Genomic DNA, 22,338 nt, shown 5'->3' with positions numbered 1-22,338 from the left:
GGCACTGCCCTATTCTTCTCAGTAAGGCCCCCACCCCAAAAAAAAGAAATGTTTCTGGTCAGGCCTTTCTTTAAAAAATGGTGCGGCGACGCGGATTTTTTTTTCTTCTCCTCCTCCTCAAGGGAGGGAGAGGAGGGTCAGTTAAAGCGCCAAAGCGTAGCAGCTAATTTGCATAATCATTTGCATATCATTAATTTATATTTGCATATGGATGTAAGCTTGCACATGCATCCACACATACATGTACACTCACAACAAAATGCAATGGTAACACACAAGTGTGCAGTTTGAACATCATGGAAACTCTTTATTACACTTAAATAAATCATCACAGTATTGTAATTACAATTGCAATTAAAACAGAAGATTCAGATTGAAACTTTGAGAGCAAGAATGGTTCGTCTGATTGGAGTTTCATTAATACATATATTGCTAATAAATTGTCAAAACTTGCCAAAAAAGAGGAAAATTCACAAGTTTAAGCTTTACACAATTCTTTATATCATTTTTGAACGACAAACACCGCGAATAATTTTTCATCACGGGGATAGATTTCAACCAGCGCCCCCCCCCCCCCCCCAATAACTTCTACTGCCACTGGACATCGTCGTTCGATTCTTGATTTTAAAAATACCACCAAGATGATCACAAGACATGAACTAAGTACGACTAGAATCCCTCGAAAATCAGGTGTAAAATCTTTCAGAGGACGTGTCGGAGTGGCACCACACGCGACGCCAGTATCAATGTCAACACGTTATAAACCCGTCGACCAACATGGCCGCCGCCATATTGAAATTTATGCAATGTGAACTCGATCGCGATCGTGATCGTACTAGGACAAAACTCATCGTTGTACAATCATAATCAACCTCACCAGTTAACTCTTGTTTCTTTTGCGATCCATTTCGTTGATCAAAGCATGGGAATGTGATCAAAGGCCCTGCTAGTGCTACACCGCCTACTACTCTGTGAACACTTGTCCGCGATGTATAGGCCTATGAGTGGTCTTTGTTGGTCGTAATAGTCGTTCTGGAATGAAAATTTGTGAACAACCCAGCCGATTCTTCTATTGTTTTAACGTTCCTCTCAACACTTACGGACAACTTATCTGATGCATACCATACTTCAAACCTTCCACCAGGTTGAAAATTGCAGTGAGCGCTAATGTGTAGACAATGCATGCATCAGCTGGTAGCTACGCAAAGCGTGTGAACTAAAGGATGGCGGAACTATTTGAAAGCGTAACGGGTCCGGGGAGAATCAAAGCGTACGGGGAGAGGCGAAAGCGTAGCGGGACCGCTATGGTCTGGGGAGAACACTGAGTTTTACAGTTTTATCAATATAGTAACATTTAAATTGTTCATGCAGTCACTGATCATGTGCCCCAAAGAATTTTCTCTTTCTCTTCAGCCGTTTTGGTTTGGTGTTATAGTAATCAGTATGTAGTTTGCCACAGCCGCCTGGCCACAAATCAGCAAAAAAAAGGTGACGCGCTGTTGTTCAAGTGACGCGCGCGCTGACCAGAAACATTTCTTCTTTTTTTTTTGCCTTAATATTTATTTATCAGATCAATATCTGTTGTGGCACCATCAAATTTGGTGCCATAATTCGGAGTTATATCACTACTTACAAAGTTTCATTAAATACACAAATGAACGCTCAATTGACTTCACACAACTAAATGTTTCTCAAAACAGTCAAATATCTGTCGCGGGAGATTTCATCAAATTTTGTGCAGTTACTTCGGAGTAATATGACTAACTGCAAAACTTCATAAAATATGCAAATAAGCTACTTCTTAACTTCGACACTGCTAAGTGCTTCACGCGACAATTAGGTATTTATCACAACAATATTTATAGTAGGTTTCATCAAATTTGGTGCCATTATTTCAGATTAATATCTCTAATTACAAGTTAATTAAATATACAAATGAACGCTCAATTCACTTCACACCACTAAATGCTTCTCAAAAAACTCAGATATCTGCCGCATTAGTACCTGCAGCAGATTTCATCAAATTTGGTGCAGTTACTTCGGAGTTATATAACTAATTGCAAAACTTTATAAAACATGCAAATGAGCTACTTATTAACTTCATACAAATTAGATATCTATCAGATCAATATTCGTAGCAGGTATTATCAAATTTGGTGCAGGATTTTTTTTACTTATATCACTCATTACAAAAGTTCATTTAATATGCAAATGAGTAGATAATTGAGATGACACTCAAAGTATCATCATAATGTTCTGAGATTGTCATCTGTGAAAAGTTTCTTGCAATTTTGTTTAGTATTTCTTGATATATGTCGACTCTGACATTACTGTCTCCATAGGAAACCATTACATGAAAAAAATGATAATTCATAACTTCATTATAATGCTAGCCCCCTAAACCACAATTTAATCCAAGGTAAACGTTATCGAATGCAGCGAAAGGCAGGTTCAATCGGTACAATGAAACATAACGTTCTCACTAAATTAGCATCTGTGTTGGGTTTTTCAATTTTACTCTAGGTAGTTACCGTATATCCGTTCGCTATATCGATAAATACATAGCACGCTTTAGGCCACTATCCAGCACCAAGAAAAACGGAACAACGACGATTGCGTGAACCCAGAACGGTTTTTCGATGACGTGACAATAATCGATTATTGTAATGGCTAACATTGCAACATACTAATTTCGCTTCAGTGATTCAATATCCAATTAAAATTTTCGCCTGTATTTACTTTCAAGTAACACATCAACATAATGATAGTAGTCATGCCCAAGATCGTACCTTGTCAAAGAGAGCAAACGAAGCATCATTGGCTTTTTTGACAAAAATAAAAAAGACAGCTTGGATTGATTTTTAGCTCATAAAGAGTGCGTTAATGATTTTGGCGATGACGTTGTGAGGTGATGAAAGAATGTGCCGTTAGTCTTTGGGATTGTCACGGAGGTTCTTGTAGTTACTCAGACGATGACACTGCTTTGAAAGCATTTCAAAATGTGCGTGTCATCCTGCTAAGACCGCCGGAGGGCTATCGTGTAAAACATCGAATCCAACGACTGCAATTACATTAGATTTCTGTAAGAGAAATCAGAAATGGGCTAAAAACAAATATCATTAATAAGGCATTGCCAGTTTGCGTGATTGGTTGTTGAATTCTATTTATTCAGGTCATCAACAAGCATGCTATCCTTTCATATTTTAGCATTTAGAAAGTGTCAGACAAGCCAAATAAATTTTTTCAACCATACATTTATGCAAACCACCTTTAATGAATTTGCACCCTCAACTATACTTTGCCCTTCCAGTTTCTCTCTATGATGTCAAATATTCCTATATCGCAAAAATAGTCAACATAACGTTGAATTTACCGATGGAATTCCTGAAGTGGACGATGATATGTAAATCTCTGTAATTTAGGTTCATATAGTCCATGTCTTTAATACACTTTTATCATAAAACAAAGCTTGCAGGGAGAAAATAAGGTTGTCGTCTTGCGGGGTGCAGCCAATAACTGCAGGAGCCCAAAATATTTGCATATTAATTTAATGACAACATCAATGTCCTATAAAAGTTTAGGATATTCGCCCTGTACTGACACTCGTCCGACACTGTTCTTTTGAAGTACAGCTCAGTGCAAAACACATTCTGGGCTTCTTGGCATCACCTCCGGAACAATGTAAGTATACCTGTTAAAATCTTTGTATTTGATCCGTTGTAACTTTAATTAACTTCGATTTTGCCACAAAGTGTGCGTGCATTGGAATGTAATCCCCCCGCTCCCAACCCTGTGTGACGAAACAGGCTGCCGTGATATTAACATGTTTTCTTTTCACTTAAGGTAGAATGCGCCCCATAGACAGATTTTCGGACTCTCAAATCTTTTCTACTCTTTTCTAGTCTATTGCTTGTGGGAGCTAGTTTTATTGTTCTTGGAGAAAGTAAAGTTTTCACCGTCTTAGTTTTTTGAATTTATTGTAATTTCTCCATAAACACAAAGATTAGGGAGACGATGGTTAAAAGTTTCCTTTAGGAAAGTAAGAGCAAACGTTGAAGTATTCAGTTCAGTTATCACGCGCATACAACCTTAAATGAAAGTAAATGTGTCAATAGCAAAAGCAAAATCCCTATTTTACTCGTTTGTAGACTATGGTGTCCAGTAACTCACAGCCATCGCTCCTTTTCGAAATAACGGATATCAAATTTGGTCCACCGATTGATTTTTTTCCGGGTAAGGTTACCTTTCATGGAAAAGACATTATTAATAATGTATAAAGTCTTGGACACGTAAACTTACACCCTTTTTCATTCACATGCTATTCTCGAGAAAAAGAAGCCACTGTTTTGTGCAAGTATAAACCAGATAAATGCTCGAAGTATCCCTATATGAGTCTGTAGGATTTTTTTCGATATCATTATACATTACAGGAGAGGGGTTGTTATCAAAACGTTGTGACTACTAGCCGTCTACCAGCATGCTTTGCTGCCTCCGCACCCAAAGCAGAGGCTACCATCGACGAAACATCTGCCGTTGAAGGGACACCTCAAATCGCGTCTGAGGCAGAATACGAAGACTCAGAAGATGATTTGGACGAGAGAAGCTTTGAAGAAGACGACATGGAGGAATTCAATGAAAGCGATTTGGACGAACGCAGCGTTGAGGAGGAAGAATTGGAAGAAGAAAGCGCTGACCAAGACGAAACTGCAGAGCAAGAAGTTGATGAGGAAGAAGAGACAGACACACATGAAATGAGCACAGCCGACGATGAGACGGAGGAGAGCAGTGAAGACGTCGATGAAGAAGCCATTGAGGTCGTGAAAGACGGTAAGCATGTATTTTGGGTTACCCTTCTCTAGGCAATGTGTTCGATTATGGCAAGTTTTGCATTGGTCAACGTTTTTTCGTAAGTGCATTCAATGTAACATGTGGCCATTGGACATGGTTTATCTCGGAGTTGTGACGGCTAAATCTCTTGTACAGGAGCAAATATACTTTTCAAACAGTGTCGGTAGACAGCAAATTTTAGCTCCTTCTCGCTTTTCAGGAAACGATTTCGATGTATGCAGCGTATAATTATGGACTAATCAGCTTTTCCTGCATGGGGTGATGGTGCATTATTTTTTGCGGAAATCAAAAAGTGGCTACCCCACCTCTCCCATGGAGTAAGATAAACGTGATGACCCTCAGTGATGACCTCAGATTTACACTGGCTATTCTCGGTGTACTTTTCGACATGTCAGTTGCAGGCGTAAGAATTTCAGCATAGGAAAAGTTTTGTGTTAATAGTGAGCAGTGAATGTACATGTCATACATACATTTCACATATAACCAGATGTCAAGAACTATTGTGCCTATATTGATGCCAATCACTCATAAATGCAGAGAGAACCGCAGTAAACTTAAGGATGGTCGAACCACTAAATTTTTGACCAACAATTTTCGTTATTTTTCTCTAACAGTAAGACTTATATGTGAGTATGAGATGACGACAAAAAAATCAACATGTCACCGGATTAATTTGGCAGCCAGAAGGATTTGAAATACACCCACTTTATCCCATTCGAATGAATGACAGAAATTATGAATCTCCCGTAAGCGTTGCCCAACCCGATATATTTACTTTCAGTTCCTTTTCTGGAAATGCTGCACTTATTTTATTTACATGTGAACCATAATGAATAATAAATGAAAGTTTTAGCTATTTTTCCGCTGAAAATGTGCATAAGAATTTAAAGTATCACTTCTCAGGCCTTCCGAAACAACAGTTAAGGCTGTTGCAAACTTAAATGTAATGACCACGCCTTATCCGTACTTTGTAGAATTATTTAAATTTAGATTTCCAATCATTATTTTCACATAAATTATTGTTCAAATATTGCACATTATATGCATCAAATAAAAGTATGGGATAACCAGCCTATTTACAATGCTTCATCACTTAATATCACCCCTCCAAATATGTGAAATGGGGAAAATCACAGTTTGACGAGAAACATGTCCTTTTGAAAGTATTTTTTTTGGATTTTTAAATACTTTGTAAATATATCGACATTCAAACATTTAAAACTTACAACTCGAAGATAAAATAATGATCATTCAATCATCACTAACAACGTCCGCTTTCATGCTAAAAGCTCTGAAAATAAGTTGTATGAAGATAGGTTTCCATCAAAGCTAAGTTGTAATTTTTACAGTGAACACGCATGGTCCCGTACAGTGGACGCGCGCGTCGTAGAGTGCGTATTCTATAGACGACCTTTTCCCGTTATCCCACATTTATTACCATGCCCTGCCTGTCGCATTTGATTGGTCGAGCTGAACCACGTGACTGACCACAAATACACAGTAATGGTTCGTTTACATGCCCGTGAATATGAATAATAAGATTAACAACTCAAAGTATCGTAACTTTACAGCTCAAACGTAAATCACCATCAATCACAAAATAAAATGAAGCACTTGTAGGTCATGTTGAGATACTTTTTTCTGAAAACATCTCCGGATTTGCCAATTTTTACAGCGCGCGTGACAGTGCGTCGCGTATTGCTCAGTTTCTGGGGCCCAGTTGTCGTTCGCTCCGGAAATTTTCGCAAATTTTGACGGATTTCTCGGGTTCGCTGATAATATAATGGAGTGGTAACAGACTCCGCTCTGACCATTAACGTTTATTTGTGGGCGCGGGCTCGAGGAAAGCCAATTAACGGGCTCGGCAAGCCTCGCCCGTTAATTTTTGGCTTTCCTCTCGCCCTTGCCCACAAATAAACGTTAATGGTCAGCGCGTCGCCCGTTATTCCACAATGGATTGTCGTGGCTAGATGAAAGACTGCATACACACTCAAAACAACAAAAGCATACTCATTTTGTGTTTGACAACAGATTGTTGAACAAGACTGACACAAATTTGCATCGTCAAAATTGTCTTGTGTATTCTGTATCCATCGGCGATGAAACGGCTAAAAAGTTCAATGAGTAACGTACGCCTTGTATACCCTAACGCGCAATGCATCATGAAACCGGTAAAAGAACTATTGTTTGCAGCTAAAAGGTATACAATCATCTGTTCCAATTTTGCCAAAGTTACCATGGAAAGAGAAAATTCGAAATTCGAAAATTTTATTTTTCTCCTAATGTAAGCACAGGGATGACGGCCATTTTGAATTTAACTATTGATAATTCTCGGGTTACTTGTTTCTCTAGTGCCAAAATTTGCACGGTGACCCCTGATTTTTATTCTTGATTTTGAAAGAGAACGGTTGAAATATTGCGTAAGGAAAGTTTGAGCAAAAGTTGAGGTATTTCACTTAACAGGTGCATACTACCTTAAGTGGGTTCTTAGACTGTGACCAGTTATCAAGTTGAGTGTAAGTGAACCCGTGTTTTGTTCACAGAAAGTCTGTCTTTGTCATTTGTACGTAAAGCTCGGTATTACAGGACAGTAGTATCTTTTGACAATAAATAATTTTCATTATTTGAGTCAATCCAAATATATAATCTTAATTGGGTATTTGTTACATATTCACATTAATAATTACCTGATGTAAAAATGCTTAAGGACTTTCAATGATGTTATATATTATAGTATCGTTAATGTAGGTTGCAAGTATCATCAACTTTGGGCAAGTCAATCCACAGATATATCCCTAATTAATAAAGATCGTTAAAATTTAAATTAGTAATCAGTCGGTTTAAAAATACTAACATAATTATCATTAGTGTTATACCACATTGTCTTCCATATAAACAGCAAGTTTCGTCATCTTTGTTCGAGTTATTCCAGATAGGTATCACTTATTATCACTTATAGGATGCAATTCGAAGCTGGTACGATGTATTTTATGAGATTATGGGCTAGTAGGCAGAAAGATCTGTCGCTCGAGGGCGCTCTTGAGAATGGGGAGCTTTGACCTTGCTTCAATGAGAATTGAGCAGTCCTGTTGCAAACTGACATCTACGTGCATAGTGAATGCATATTAAGACTATGCGGTACTTTATTGCTAGTCACAATACAGTCGCAGTCAGTGTTTTTTTTTTCAGATTTCCACTGGGCCTGCTATCACAGGAAGTGTTACAGGGTGTTTACTTGCCACTACAACTGGTATCAAGCATATCATGTTTGTAGAAGATATGGTGGTAACCTCGTCAGCATCCACAACTGGTACCAGCGGTATAAGCCTAAAATTTTTCAAGAAATGATGTCACTCTTTACGAATAATAGCAAGGCAAAGGTCCCCCAATAGCTGCTTTAATGCCCTTACTTTCAAAATAAATGAAAACATTGTGTAAGTGCCGAGGCAATTTTGTCGCATCTATATTTCAAATTCTGTCGAGCAACTACGTGCAGTAAAGTGTTTGCATTTTTGTTTTGATCATTTGCGGCTGAACGGAATTTGCTGGTATGGAACTCTGCTGGACATGTAACTGTTTTGACGGCGAATAAATATATATCGGACAAGACAAATAATCCATCCTAACCTTCTTGAATTATTCGATGACGATTTCTGTACAACGCTTACATGATTATTAACTTTCCTTCTTCGACATACGGCTGTTAGGGTCTTCGTCAGGTTTCCATCGTATTATGGAAAAAAGATCAGAATTCAACTACCTCAAACGTAACTCGTTTTAGTGTCAGCAGATGTTTCGTGTGCTTTACTTCGTTTTTCCATTATCCGCGTAGGACGCCCTCTAGAGAAGAAAGTGTACATCAGATACGAGCGGCAACAACAGTGAAATTAAGTAATGTATTAATGATGACAGTCCCGTTTCATTATATATTTGCATGCAATGAATATAATTGAAGCAAAAATTTAATATCAGGATATGTTCTATTTCCTCATTAGATATTCTGCTTATTTACATAATTTGACACGTGAATCTTTTCTTTTGTGATTAATTTGACTGTTTAATGCTTTTTTGACCACGGTATACCTTATCGTAGTGCTGTATCGGGTCGCACTGTCATATCATGTGATGATAAATACATTTCGGTAATGCATTGGTCGTCAACATATTCAAAAACATCAAAACCAGTTTTTATTATTATGATCCGTCTTCAGGCATGGTCCGTGCATCGCTCTCTCTTTCCAAAATTCAAACAATGAACTAATTGCTATCTCAGGCTATCTGCCCTGTATGTGTGTCACCATTTGCTCGGTCTTATATTGAGCATAGAGACAAACTGCAGGATTGGTCACTTTGGAAATCCAAATGTGAGCGCTCTGTAGAAATGAGAAGGAAATTTGTGTGTGTTTTTGATTGTAATGAATCACATTCCGAAGCACTGGTTTCAATAATTACACTTAACACTCTATACTTAATACTGCGTCTGTTCTGTCTATGGTATGCTGTGTCGACTTACACGCCTTACATCATGTAAAAATACATAATCTTTGACTGGTAAACATAGTCTCTGTGTGTTATGTCGAATGGTATTGTTCAGAACTGAAAGAAATTCAGGACGAGAATTCACTTTTCACCAACCACAACGCATGCTCTACACGGTGCGTCATATTGGGAAAGCTAGTACTTAATATTTCAACAAACTGTAGGGAGAAGAAAAAGAGCATGAACGAAAAAAATGAAAATATTCGCAAAGATTGCAGCTATCGTCCATTTACAGGTAATATCGATCATGAACTATGGATTTGCTCACTTGAAGACGTCGTACGTCGTACGTAAGCACAATTCCATTACGAAAGATAAAAAGTCATGATGTGGTCGTAGTTTAAAGACGAAAATTCGGGGACTTGTTGCGTGCCAGAAGCGCGTTTAGCCTTCACACTGAAGGTGTGAAACTGCATGTGAACACCAAACATCCTTACCTCAGTCATTGCTTCGAGTAATAAATGAGGGACCGTTAGAGTCAACCTGATTAAAATCAGATGTAGAGTAATGTCTAATCAGATTGCGTTAGAGCTCCAGGGATATGGTTAATGAAGCTAACGAAGACACTAGTTTTCCAAAGTGAACATCCTTCCCCTGCGTGTACTCTTTTAAGGGTGCCAGTTCTTTCCTCTTCCAACACGCTTCAGCTAGAACAACGTGACGTTTTGTGATCAGTAAGGCGCCCTCGGGCTCCCATACTCAAAGCACTAATACAAAGCTTTGTAGCGACTGTTGTAGAGGGCCACCCAGCTTTGAAGTGAGAAGTTTAAAATTTGGAATTCCAAAGTCTAAGTGGAAAATAGGCTGCCCTCTTCGGATTTTGCACTCTGTAAGTTAAAGTGGGACTATGAATCTTTAGGAAAGTCAGTGACGATTATAACGCTTAAAGCCTTGGACAGAACATACACAAAACTAGAACACACCGACTCAACAGTTCGTGCGAGCAGGCAAGATGTTTTTATCTGTGGGAGTGAGAGACATATATAACACTTCTTTCAAACCCATCAGTGGGAAATAAAATCACTTGTTATGAGAAAAAATACAACGTTAACTTCTCGGTACATTCTTTCGTCGTCTCTATTTATAATGTCATAACTGCTCTCAGTGCGGATGAAGGGTCTTACCCGAACGTCTATGTTTTATTTCTTCTGTTCACAAGGTCAGTCTGTATTCCATTTTATCCAATTCACTTCTTGCATTTTTATTCCTCTTTAGAGATGACTCGTATTGGGTTTTTTACAAATAGAACTTCATCGATGGTATTATCGAGTGCTCGAGCGTCGGCAAAGTAGTTACTCTTGTTGGCAAAATGACGTTCGTGTTCTTCAGTGGTTGCACTTCGCTACCGCAAATAAACGCTGCATGTTGTTTTTCTTTAGAGAGTGGCGTCATCGAATCCAATGAATGAATGAATGAATGAATGAATGAATGAATGAATGAATGAATCAGTGAATCAGTATTTATAATGCCATAATCCTTTAAATACAAGATCTGATTTACTATTTGTAACACACATCCTCACGCACTTATGAAAGGCAGCTATATTAATTTTTTTTTCCATTACGCTAAATTGTTGAAATTAATACTCGTTTTCCGAGGCTTTAAGTTTACACACTTTGTGCATGACTCGAGGGTCAAGAAAAATTGCGGGAAAGATTTTGCTCTCACATCTTCATAGACAGACTAAAGATATATTGCGCTCATCCTCAACTTAACCATCGTTACATACTTAACAGACTCTTTCCAATCTTTGTGATACCAATCATTTCCATCGGCGTTGCTTAATATGTCGTACATGACTTGACAGCCTAAAGCAATAAGTGCAACCGTGAACAAATTTTTGTTGATTACAGTCTAACATCTCTGAAAACAAAAGCTAGATTGCACTCTATATGTCCTGCTTAGAGACTGTGTTTAATATTTCTATTGTAGTGTGCCTCTCTACATCTGAGAATCTTTGTTCAAAAACTTTGAAAGAAGCCCTTTCCTTGGCAACACTTTGAAGTGACCGGATGAAAGCAAATCGAAGGTAATGTTGACAAAAGCAGCAAATGACAGGTTAAATTGAGACAATGAATCAAAAAAATCTCACGAATTTAGTAGCTGTGTTAGGTTTTCAATTTTACTCTAAGTAGTTATATGCGTTCGTTACATCAATCATCAACGAACACGATTGTAACTAATTTTGGATAATTGGATGGTGAAGTAAGCCTATTTAATCTACAAATGTAATCTCATCTGCTTTTCTTTTTACACTTGTTTTCATGAGTAATTTGCAATATGGCATCATTAAGCTATACGGCACCCAACACTTTTGTGAAATTTGAAAAATATGAAAATCCAATTATCCCAAAATAGTTCCGATCGTGTTAACGGTAGCCGATTATAATACGTACTATGCAAAATGCGTACATATGCAAAACATTATTTGACTTTGTTGTCTAAAAGCTTACGTTTTCCTGGGCGTTCCTATACTGGCTGTTTCCTCCATTGTAGAACAGCTGCTTTTCCTGGTAAAATGTTCACAGCATAAATGGACTATGTTCATTTCAAAATTAGTACGCAAAAATCTGGCGAGATGTGTATACTTTCTGCGACATTCGAGTTGGTTTCGTGTAATGTACACCTAGATTCCTTGACTTTCTCTCATACCCTTACTAATTTAAGAATCGATTTTAGGGAATTGTATTCCTCACTGTTACCCCTTATCCACCGGTACCGATCCTTTCGGAACCGCCACTCCACTTCATGCTCAATTCGTTATATTGCCACTGTACGTCCGACTCAGATGAAAATATTGAGCCCATTTCTGTTTATTTGATATCTGTTAAACAGCTGTCGGTCGATATATAGCACACGCTTGCCTGTCTTGTGAAGAATACATAGCTGACTGACCGCGACCCCTCCAAGACTGTCTGCTTATCAACGCCTAAAAAACCTACTATGGCACGCTTTAGGCCACTATCCACCACCATGGTAGCGTGAATCCAAAACGGTTTTTCGATGACGTGACAATAATTGATCATTGTAATGCTAACAGTACAACATACTAATTCCGCTTCGGTGATGCTACGCAATATCCAATGAAAACTTTCGCCTGTATTTACTTTCAAGTAACACATCAACATAATGATAGTATTCATGCCAAAGTAACACGCGATCGGTATCGAAGAGAGCAAACGAAGCGGGGTTTGGCTTTTTTGACAAAAATAAACCAGATGTGAACTAAATGTGCTCACGTGTTTTACAACAGGTTCATTAATAGTAGTATACTTCACAGAACAATCAGATATCTGTTATATCATTATATGTAGCAGGTTTCATCAACTTTCGCAGTGTACTCTCAGAGTTAAATCGCTAATTACAAAACTTTATTTAATATGCAAATGAGCTGTTTATTAAGTTGACACAACTCAATGCTTCACCACACAGTCAGATATCTTTCGGATCAGTATCTGTAGCAGCTTCCATCAAATTTGGTGCATTTTTTCGGAGGCATATGACTAATTATAAGACTTCATGAAATATGCAAATGAACTATTTATAAACTTGACATTGCCCAATGCTTCTCGGTACCATTAGATCTATCAGATCAACATATGCAGCACGTTTCATCAACATTTAATGCTCTTATTTTGGAGTAATATCGCTAATTATAAAGTTCCATGAATATGCAAATGAACACTTAATTAATCGACACTGCTCAATGTTTAAAGCACAATCAGATATTTATCAGATCAATATCTGTTGCCAAATTTGATGCCATAATTTCAGAGTTATATACCTAATTACAAAATTAATTAAATATGAAAATGAACCCTTAATTAACTTCACACTACTAAATGCTTTACAATGCTGCCAGATATCTGACGGATCAGAGTCTGCAGCAGTTTTCATTAAATTTGATGCATTTATTTCGGAGTTATATGACTAATTACAAAACATCATAAAATATGCAAATGAGATATTTATTAACTTGACACTGCCAAATGCTTCTAAGATCAATTATATATATATAATATATATATATATATATATATATATATATATATATATATATATATATATATATATATATATATATATATATATATAAGATCAATATTTGTTGCATGTATCATCACATTTGGTGCAGGAATTTCAGAGTTATGTCACTACATAGCAAAGTTCATTTAATATGCAAAGGAGCAGATAATTGACATGACACTCACAGTATCATCCTAATGTTCTGAGACTGTCAACTGTGAAGAGTTTCATGAAATTTTGTGCAGTATATCCTGATAAATTTCGACGCTGTCATTACTGTCTCCATAGGGAAACTATTATATTAAACAAATGATATGGCATAACTTCATTAATATGCAAGCCACACTAACCAAAATCTAATCAGTTTTTGCAATTTACATATGGTACCCGTCTACCAAATTTGATTTGAATCTGTTCAGGCGTTTTTGAGTTATCGTGTAAACAGAAAGACAGACAGACAGACACACACACGGATAGACAGACATCTTTTTGAAATTAACTCACATGTGTGAACACGTGAGCTAAAATTGTATTGCATAACTTCATTAATATGAAAGCCACACCAACCAAAATCTACTCAGTTCTTGCAAGTAGCATATGGTACCTGTCTGCCAAATCTGACTTGAATCTGTTCAGGTCATTTTGATCATGAGTTATCGTGTAAACAGATAGACAGACAGACAAAAAGACACACACACACACACATGGACAGACAGACAGACAGACAGACGACAGACAGACATCGCTATAACATTAGCTCACGTGTGTGAACACGTGAGCTAAAAACTGTCGATAATCTTGTCAATATTGTCTCAATGAAAAAACAGTGATGACTTTTTTCTCAACACACTACATGAAAACAAAGCATTTTCGTTACTGTTTGGTTCATAATATTCAAAATATGACGCGCTTTCTCTATCGATATGTGATTGGTCAACTTTCGACCAAATCACTAAGGTTATGATTAATCATTGTGAAACTTGAAGCAATGTTTTATATTTGCAGTGAGAAACCCTGCCAAAGTAACCGTTTATCGACTAATTTGGCTAAAATGTTCGACAACATTGTTTCCAAATTGTCTCATCAGTGTAGCACACACATTGCCCAGCTGCCTATCAGTCATAAATTGCAACCTTTTAAGTTGTAGTAATCCTGGAGAATATTAATATTGTAACTTTCAACTTGAAAGAAAAACATATTTTTTAAAATTAGGAAAATTTGGTGTATTCGTTTTACTTTTTATGCATACTTAACATGCTGGTGTGACATAGTTTGTTTTTCATAAATTCACACCTTTGTATCAATTTGAACGAACAAGAAAAACGTTTGGGCAATGTCCCGAGCTATGATGTAATTTACGACATGAAACGGCCGATGTCATAGAAGAGCCACAACATCATCGATTGAGTTGTAAATCTGAATTCAGAAATTGTTATTTGCTCAAATTCTTTGTCGTTTGTCATACATTTTTTAGCTTTTCTGAAATGACTGATCAATGAAAACTCGTATCTGATAAAAAATTTGGTAAGTAAAATACACGATGTACAATTTGCGTGTTCTTGTAGTTACTCAGGCAAATGACGATTTCACTGTCTCGATAGCATTTCAAATTATGTGTTTCATCCTGCTAAGACAGTCGCAGGGCTATCGTGTAAACCCTGCAATCCAATTAACGCAATTTTATTAGATATCTGTCAAAGAAATCAGAAATTGGCAAAAAAGCAAATAACGTTCATCTGGTATTGTCAGTTTGCGTGTTTGGTTGTCGAATTTTGTTTATTCAGATCATCAACCAGCGTGCCATCCTTTCTAATTATAGCATTTAGAAAGTTTCAGACAAATGAAATACAATTTATCCTCACCACTTCGCCTAATTAATTTGCGCCGGCAAATTTACTTTACTCTCCCAGTTTTCTCTCTATGATCTCAAATATTTAATATCGCAAAAATGGTCAAGATCACGTTGAATTACCGATGGAAATTCAGAAGTGGACGATGATCTGTAAATCTCTGCAATTAAGGTTCATATAGTCGGTGTCTTTAATAGACTTTAATCATAAAACAAAGCTTCCAAAGAGAAAATAACGAAGTCATCTTGAGGGGTGCATCCAATAACTGCAGGAGCCCAAAATATTTGCATATTAATTTAATGATAACATCGATGTCCTATAAAAGTACGGGGTATTCGACCTGTACAGACACTCGTCCGACACTGTTCGTTTACGTTACAGTGCAGAACACTCCAGGATTGTTGACATCACCTCGGGAAAAATGTAAGTATACCTGTAAAAATCTATTTTACTGAATCCGTTGTCACTTTAACTTCGAGTTTGCCATAAAGTGTGCGTGCATTGGAATGGAATCCCCTGCTCCAAACCCTGTGTCACGCAACAGGCTGCCGTGATATTAACATTTTTTTCTTTTTCACTTCGATGTAGAGTGCGCCCCATGGACAGATATTTGGACTCTCAAATCTTTCCTATACTTTTATAGTCTATTGATTGCGGACGAGGGGGTAGTTTTAACATTCTTGGAGAAAGTAAAAGTTTTCACCGTCTTATTATTTTGAATTGTTTGTAATTTTCCCATAAACACAGAGATTAGGAAGACTCTTGTTGAAATACGGTGGTTTCAATCGGGTTGAAAGTTTCTTTCAGGAAAGTTTGAGCAAACGTTGAAGTATTTCAGTTATTCGGCCCATATTACCTGAAATGAAAGTGAAAATGTCAATAGCAAAAGCAAAATCACTATTTTACTCGATGGTTTTGTCACGCATGTAAGTCTGTAGACTAGTCGCCGAATGTTCAGTAACTCACGGCCATCGCTCGTTTTCGAAATAACGGATATCATAATTTGGTCCAACGATTTTTTTTCGGTCAAGGTTACATTTGATACAACAGACATCATTAATAATGTACAAAGTCGTGGGCCCGTAAACTTACATCCATTTTCATTCACATGCTAATCTCGTGAAAAAGAATCCATTGTTCTGTACATGTATAAAAAGGTAAACACGCATAGTATTTCTATATGAGTCTATGGGAATGTTTTCGATATCATTATACATTACAAACACGATTGGAACTAAATTGGGATAATTGGATTGGCAGAATTTCTCAAGATTTTTAGAAATTTCTCTAATTTTACACCATATTTGCTTACCATCTTTAAAATTTTATACACAATTTACGATGCTGTTGAAATCTTATGAGTAAGAATCAGTGCATGATAGTATCTAATGCAATATTGTTCAAAACATATGAACAATATTTATATTTGAATGAAAATATGAGAGTTTGTCTGTAGTTTCTTCATTACTGAAACACTAGTAATAATGTCAGTTTGTCATTTTTCCTCGACCAAAATGAAGCTTTTCGATTGATTTACAGTTAAGTCAGTCAGGGTCTTTTAAAATGTGCCCTGACTCAAATTTATGTTTATGAAGCCTTAAATTCATGAAAAAGTCAGGGGCATTTCAAAAGTGCCCTGACTCAAAATTCGTCAATTAGAGAAATTTTTAAGCATTTTGTCTCGTTTCTTCAGTACATTTACACAAAAATGAACTTATTTTCATAAAAATGAATCCGATGAAAGAGGTATGCAATAATCGTTGTGTTTTCGTTGTTTTGTCCGATGAGAACAATATTTCAAATTTTACACTATTTTATCATTTTGTAAAATTTCAGCTGTAAAAATTTCGATTTCGTTACATTTTCCTAATAATTACTCTCATCCAATTTTCCCAAATTAGTTCCAATCGTGTTAACAGGAGAGGGGTTGTTATCACAACGTTGTTAGTACTAGCTGTACTATCAGCATGCTTTGCTGCCTCCGCACCAAAAGCAGAGGCTACCATCGACGAAACACCTGTCGTTGAAGAGACACCTGACGTCGCGTCTGGGACCGAATTCGAAGACTCAGAAGATGAGTTGGAAGAGAGAAGTTTGGAAGAAGAAGACATGGAGGAATTCGATGAAAGCGACCTGGATGAACGCAGCGTTGAGGACGAAGAATTGGAAGAAGAAAGCGCTGACCAAGACGAAACAGCAGAACAAGAGGTTGATGAGGAAGAAGAGACAGATACACATGAAATGAGCTCAGCCGACGATGAGATGGAGGAGAGCAGTGAAGACGTGGATGAACAGGCCATCGATCTCGTGAAAGATGGTAAGCATGTATTTTTGTGTTACGAAGAATATCTAAAATTTATGAAAACAATTGAACCGAATTTTTCGTTTTGCCAAACTTTAGCTGAAAATGCATAGGACAATATGCAGCCATTCTACATTAGTTGACCGCACACTACCGTAAAGCTTAAGTGCACGCCCGTTGTAGTTTTTCATACTGCGAAATTGCCTGCAGCCTAAATCTCACTTTCTTTTAAAGCTCCATGAGCTGTATCTTTTGGCTATTTTTTCAGAACTTTTGTTTTGTGGTTTCCCTACACTTTCTGCATTGAATCCCTAAACTGTAATTTAATGCCAAGTATTTAGCATATCAACACAACATATATGAGTATAATCTCCGTTGTTATTGTTGAAAATTGTATTCAAGTTCGGACAAGAATTCATTTGTGCACAATAAACAATGATCATTACACACACAAGCTGTGTTGACAAAAAGAATACTCGAAATTTCAGCATGACAAACTTATTACGGTCAGACACGGTAGTTGATATACAGAAGCAGAATACTGTAAAACTTGCCACAAGTTACAGCTTATGTCTCTTTAAGAAAACAATAACAGTGTATCGCGAACTCATTGATATCACCCGAATCACCTATGCTCAAACACAGTGTTGGCTATGATAAAACGAATGACACTTTTTCAAAACACTTAGACAATAGTGAAGACAAAGTACTGGAACATGCCTCTGCAAATATGGCACTGTCCGATTGAAAACCATGTGTGCAAGTCTTCCCAACTTCGGAAATACTTTGACTTCAGTTTGAACCAGCTTCACTCATTACAGGCATTATTTGACAACGTGTTTAACAAACACCTTCCCATGAAATGCACCATTTTGCAAGTACTCGAAGCAGGTGATCACCGATCATATGATACAAAATTTCAAAATGTAGCGAAAAGCTTCCTTTCATGAACGCATTTATACAGTAATTATATCTTTGACTTTCGCTGAAAATGGAAAATGATTATAGTTATTATACCTATGCTTAAATGTGATGTAAAACTTCGGCTGTTCATCAGTAAGAATTGAACAGTCGTCTCGTGAAGGAATATTCACATGTGTAGCGAATACATATTTACTATTTAACATTGCAGTCATATCACGGTCGTATCCATGCAGGTCTTTGTTGTGTTTCGTGTTTTTTTCGCAGCTCGCACTCGGTGGCGCTGCTATCGCTGGAAGTGTTACAGAGTATTTCTTCGCCGCTATTCCTGGTATAAAGCATATCGAGTTTGTAGAAGATATGGTGGTAATCTCGTCAGCATTCACAACTACAGACAGAACCGCGTTGTCAGAGGTAATGTCATTGAAAACACATAAATTGTGGTGATAAATGGGAATATCAATTTAATTGATAAGCTTTCAGACAAACAGATGGAAAGACTGGACAGATAATGGGTTCTATCTTCATCTTAAATACTCAGTTTGAAAAAATGTTTTACATTGCTTTCAACTTTTCGATCATTTAACATATCAAGAAAGACTTAACGGGCAGAGGAACATACAGAGAGACATGTAGACGGATAAATATAGAAAGACTTGTCCTTTGTTTGAAGCATTTTGTAAACATGGATATACTGCATCGCCGTCTTGTGATTTGAAATGGCGTCTTGTATATAGTGAACAGATACAGAAGAACTTATGGTTTCTAAATGGTGGCAGAAGAGACACTGCAGCCGATCCTTGCTTTAAATGTCTTCGAAAACATTCCTCTTTTTTCAAATCAGGTTACGCACGTCGCTATGGAAACGTGTGGATAGGATTGAATGACAGACGTCGTGAAAGACATTTTAGATGGACTGATCGATCTCGGGTAAGGATCTATAATTTTATCTTGCAATGAACAGCTCATTCTGGAGAGTTAAAGGTCGTTAATGAAAGACTCGGTGACGTATGATAGTTTCGTCATCGTGATAATCTGCGACTTGTCTTCCGGGGGAAATCTGTATCTCGCAAAGTGCCGATATTCGAAAGGGAGAAAAAATTAAAGCATACACGTTCACATGCCCATAAGATGAATGTTATGTATAGTTGGAGATGGGCGACATGTTATGACATAGCCACACAACCGCATAACCTTTACATACTACTATAGTCACCGGGGCAAAGACTGAAAAATTGAACGTAAACAAATTTAATGATGAAAGATAAGATCTTATAATCTCCATCCCCAAGTGTTATTTGGAAACTACATAATACAATTGAAAGTAAACAAAAAATTATACCGTAGATACCAAACTTCATTTTCACGGGGTAATGTTACAGCAATGATTTCATGTGCGTGTTACTGTAGTACAATTTCAGAAGATGGTATCGTAGGCCTTACCACAGAAAGGAGGACTGCGTAGAGATGTACAGGAATGGACGCTGGAACGATCAAAGATGCTACTATCGACGTCGTTTCGTGTGCCAGAGACGCAGATACCGCCATGGCCACCACAACCACTGGCGAAGGCCTCACTTTGGTTAAGGTACATAGACGATAATTACCAAACCACGTACTTTTCATGATTATTATGACACCAACAGTTTTGTCTCGATCTTCGGAAAATTTCGCGACATTGATATTATTTTGTCAATGTTATTATGCTTGTTTTAAAGCTCTACCTGATGCCGCATACTTGTTTCAAATTATGCGACTTTTACATGAAATTTATGTCAGTTAGCATTATTTTCTTCAACATTCATTATAATGACATCATGCAATGTGAATTGTAATAAGGTCAAGGTGCCGAATAGTTGTTCAAACATTATGTTACCCTATAGCATTAATGCACCGTTTTATTTTTCGACCCGTAGAGCTTCTTCCAAAGAACTATTTGACTGTCGAGTGAATGCGCTTTACAGCTCAGACACTTAAAGCCGTTTCTTTTCAAACCACAAATAATTTAAAGCGTCTTCCAATCTTCATTTTATCTAGGCTGAAATTCTGTCGACCGATCAATCGAAAATAAACAGATTACAGTTATATTTTTATTTAATTAAGACAATATCAAAATTAACAGCTATGATGATGATGATGATGATGATGATGATGATGATGATGATGATGATGGTGATGATGATTTTTAATTATTACTGTAATTTTTGCAGATGAACAGAACTCCTGGAATTGAACTACGCTTGCAAATAAGCTGCCTTGACAAGGAACTAATAGAAAATGAATAACACAACACAGCACTTTATCATCACCTTTCTGCAGTATTTGCCAACGATTTTCACGACGTTTCCACGATTAACCGCTTTGTTTCTTCGAAATGCGGTTGTCGGGTTTTAGTCTAAAAGATAAAACTTCAACAACCTCAATGTAATATTGTGTGGTGGTGTCTATGTAAGATTTTCTGTCGTGATTGGTCGAGGAAAACTTTCCAGAGGAGCAAGTTTACAACAGTCAAATATAAACCGGTAACACCAGTTAATTAAGTAAATTGTAAACGATGGCAGTCTCCTTTCTTTATTATCTTGCATGCAATAAATAATAAATATCAGCATTAAAGCAATAACATATTGTCTTTACATGTTTTCTTTTCGTTTTGAAAATTCTTCGATGTCTCATCCACCACTCTATCTTCAACATCTCTGCTAGATTATGTAATCCACTAAGTGTTGAATCCATTGAAGACCGTCATCCAGCAAGCAAAGATGTGGTTCCTCTGGGATAGAGTAATTCCTATTGTGATTACAGGGGTGTACGTATCAGTGAGCAGACGAATCTGCTCTTTACCTATGTCAGATCAACAAATACAGTTCTTAGTATTGTTGCCTCATGTCAAAGCCATAACCGCACGCCAGTCAGGTAAAGGAAAGAAGCGCAATTAACGGCAGGGGCCGGAAGAGAAAATATTTCGCCAATTCTTGTTTGCACCACCCCCATCCCAACCTATAATGCAACCCAACATTTTCTGTTGGTAAGATAACTTTGAAGGCGTCCAGCCACCAATTAAAAATGTAGAGCTGACCGGCACAAATTTATTCCATATGCTCCCATAATCTTTTTGTGTTGTAACCCCATGTAGAAGCCATTCTTTACCCATACCCTCACTCTCTAATGTGAACAATTCGTCAACAAAACGTTTACTTGTAATCATAACGTAGGATAAGCTTAAAAGATGTATGAATGACGAAATTTTTGCAAATTTATAAATGGTTGTCTCAAGAGTATGTTACAGGTGGGTGGAATCCCCACTGGGTAGGATCCAGCGAATATGTCAATTTCTTATGATTGTGTTTTAACTCAACCCCCACCCCTACCCCCACTTTCCTGGCCATGCTGACGCTTTCACGCGATGATTAAGTATCAAAACACTCAGCTTGAAATTGCATTACTTACCCTTTAAACACATGTTTACAAGTACAATCACTCACAATATTAGGTTCTGAAGGTTGTGCGGCAAGAGCACAGGACCCGCTGTTCAGAGCATTTCTCAACGAGATTTGTATCCATCGACACGTCTTTGGTCTCTTTATAGTGGACAATAAATAAATGTCTGTCCAAACGTGCCTTTAATGTTAAGGGCACGCAATAATAGTCCGGGTTGCCATATGGCGAAATGGTTAGCAAAATGGCCAGTCATACAATGAAATCGGAAAAAAATTAAGAGTTCATTCCAATGATCACTGAGCTCCCTTAAATACCAGAACATCAGGAGTTCGTGCAGGCCACAGCAGTCAAATATCTGTTGATATGTGTACACTTAAGTAATGGTTGTGTCTTAAATGCCTCCACCTTCCTGGC

The 22,338-nt window shown here is 37.3% G+C and overlaps 2 protein-coding genes across 2 annotated transcripts in view; both read left to right on the top strand.

Moving 5' to 3' along the window:
- LOC139131730 (low affinity immunoglobulin epsilon Fc receptor-like) overlaps positions 1–22,338 on the top strand; it is a 123,261-nt gene that overhangs the window by 18,657 nt on the left and 82,266 nt on the right. The gene's annotated exons all lie outside the window — the stretch shown is intronic.
- On the top strand, positions 1,224–20,988 carry LOC139130565 (aggrecan core protein-like). The gene is made up of 8 exons (XM_070696313.1): positions 1,224–1,307; positions 4,431–4,827; positions 5,463–5,478; positions 17,165–17,580; positions 18,754–18,900; positions 19,331–19,416; positions 19,897–20,074; positions 20,697–20,988. Exons 1-7 carry the CDS (start codon positions 1,224–1,226, stop codon positions 20,071–20,073), a joined length of 1,323 nt encoding a protein of 440 aa, XP_070552414.1. The 3' UTR covers position 20,074; positions 20,697–20,988.

This window comes from Ptychodera flava, chromosome 4 (genome assembly GCF_041260155.1).
Source record: "Ptychodera flava strain L36383 chromosome 4, AS_Pfla_20210202, whole genome shotgun sequence".
Classification (NCBI taxonomy): Eukaryota; Metazoa; Hemichordata; class Enteropneusta; family Ptychoderidae; genus Ptychodera; species Ptychodera flava.
This window is presented reverse-complemented; position numbering and strand designations above follow the sequence as displayed.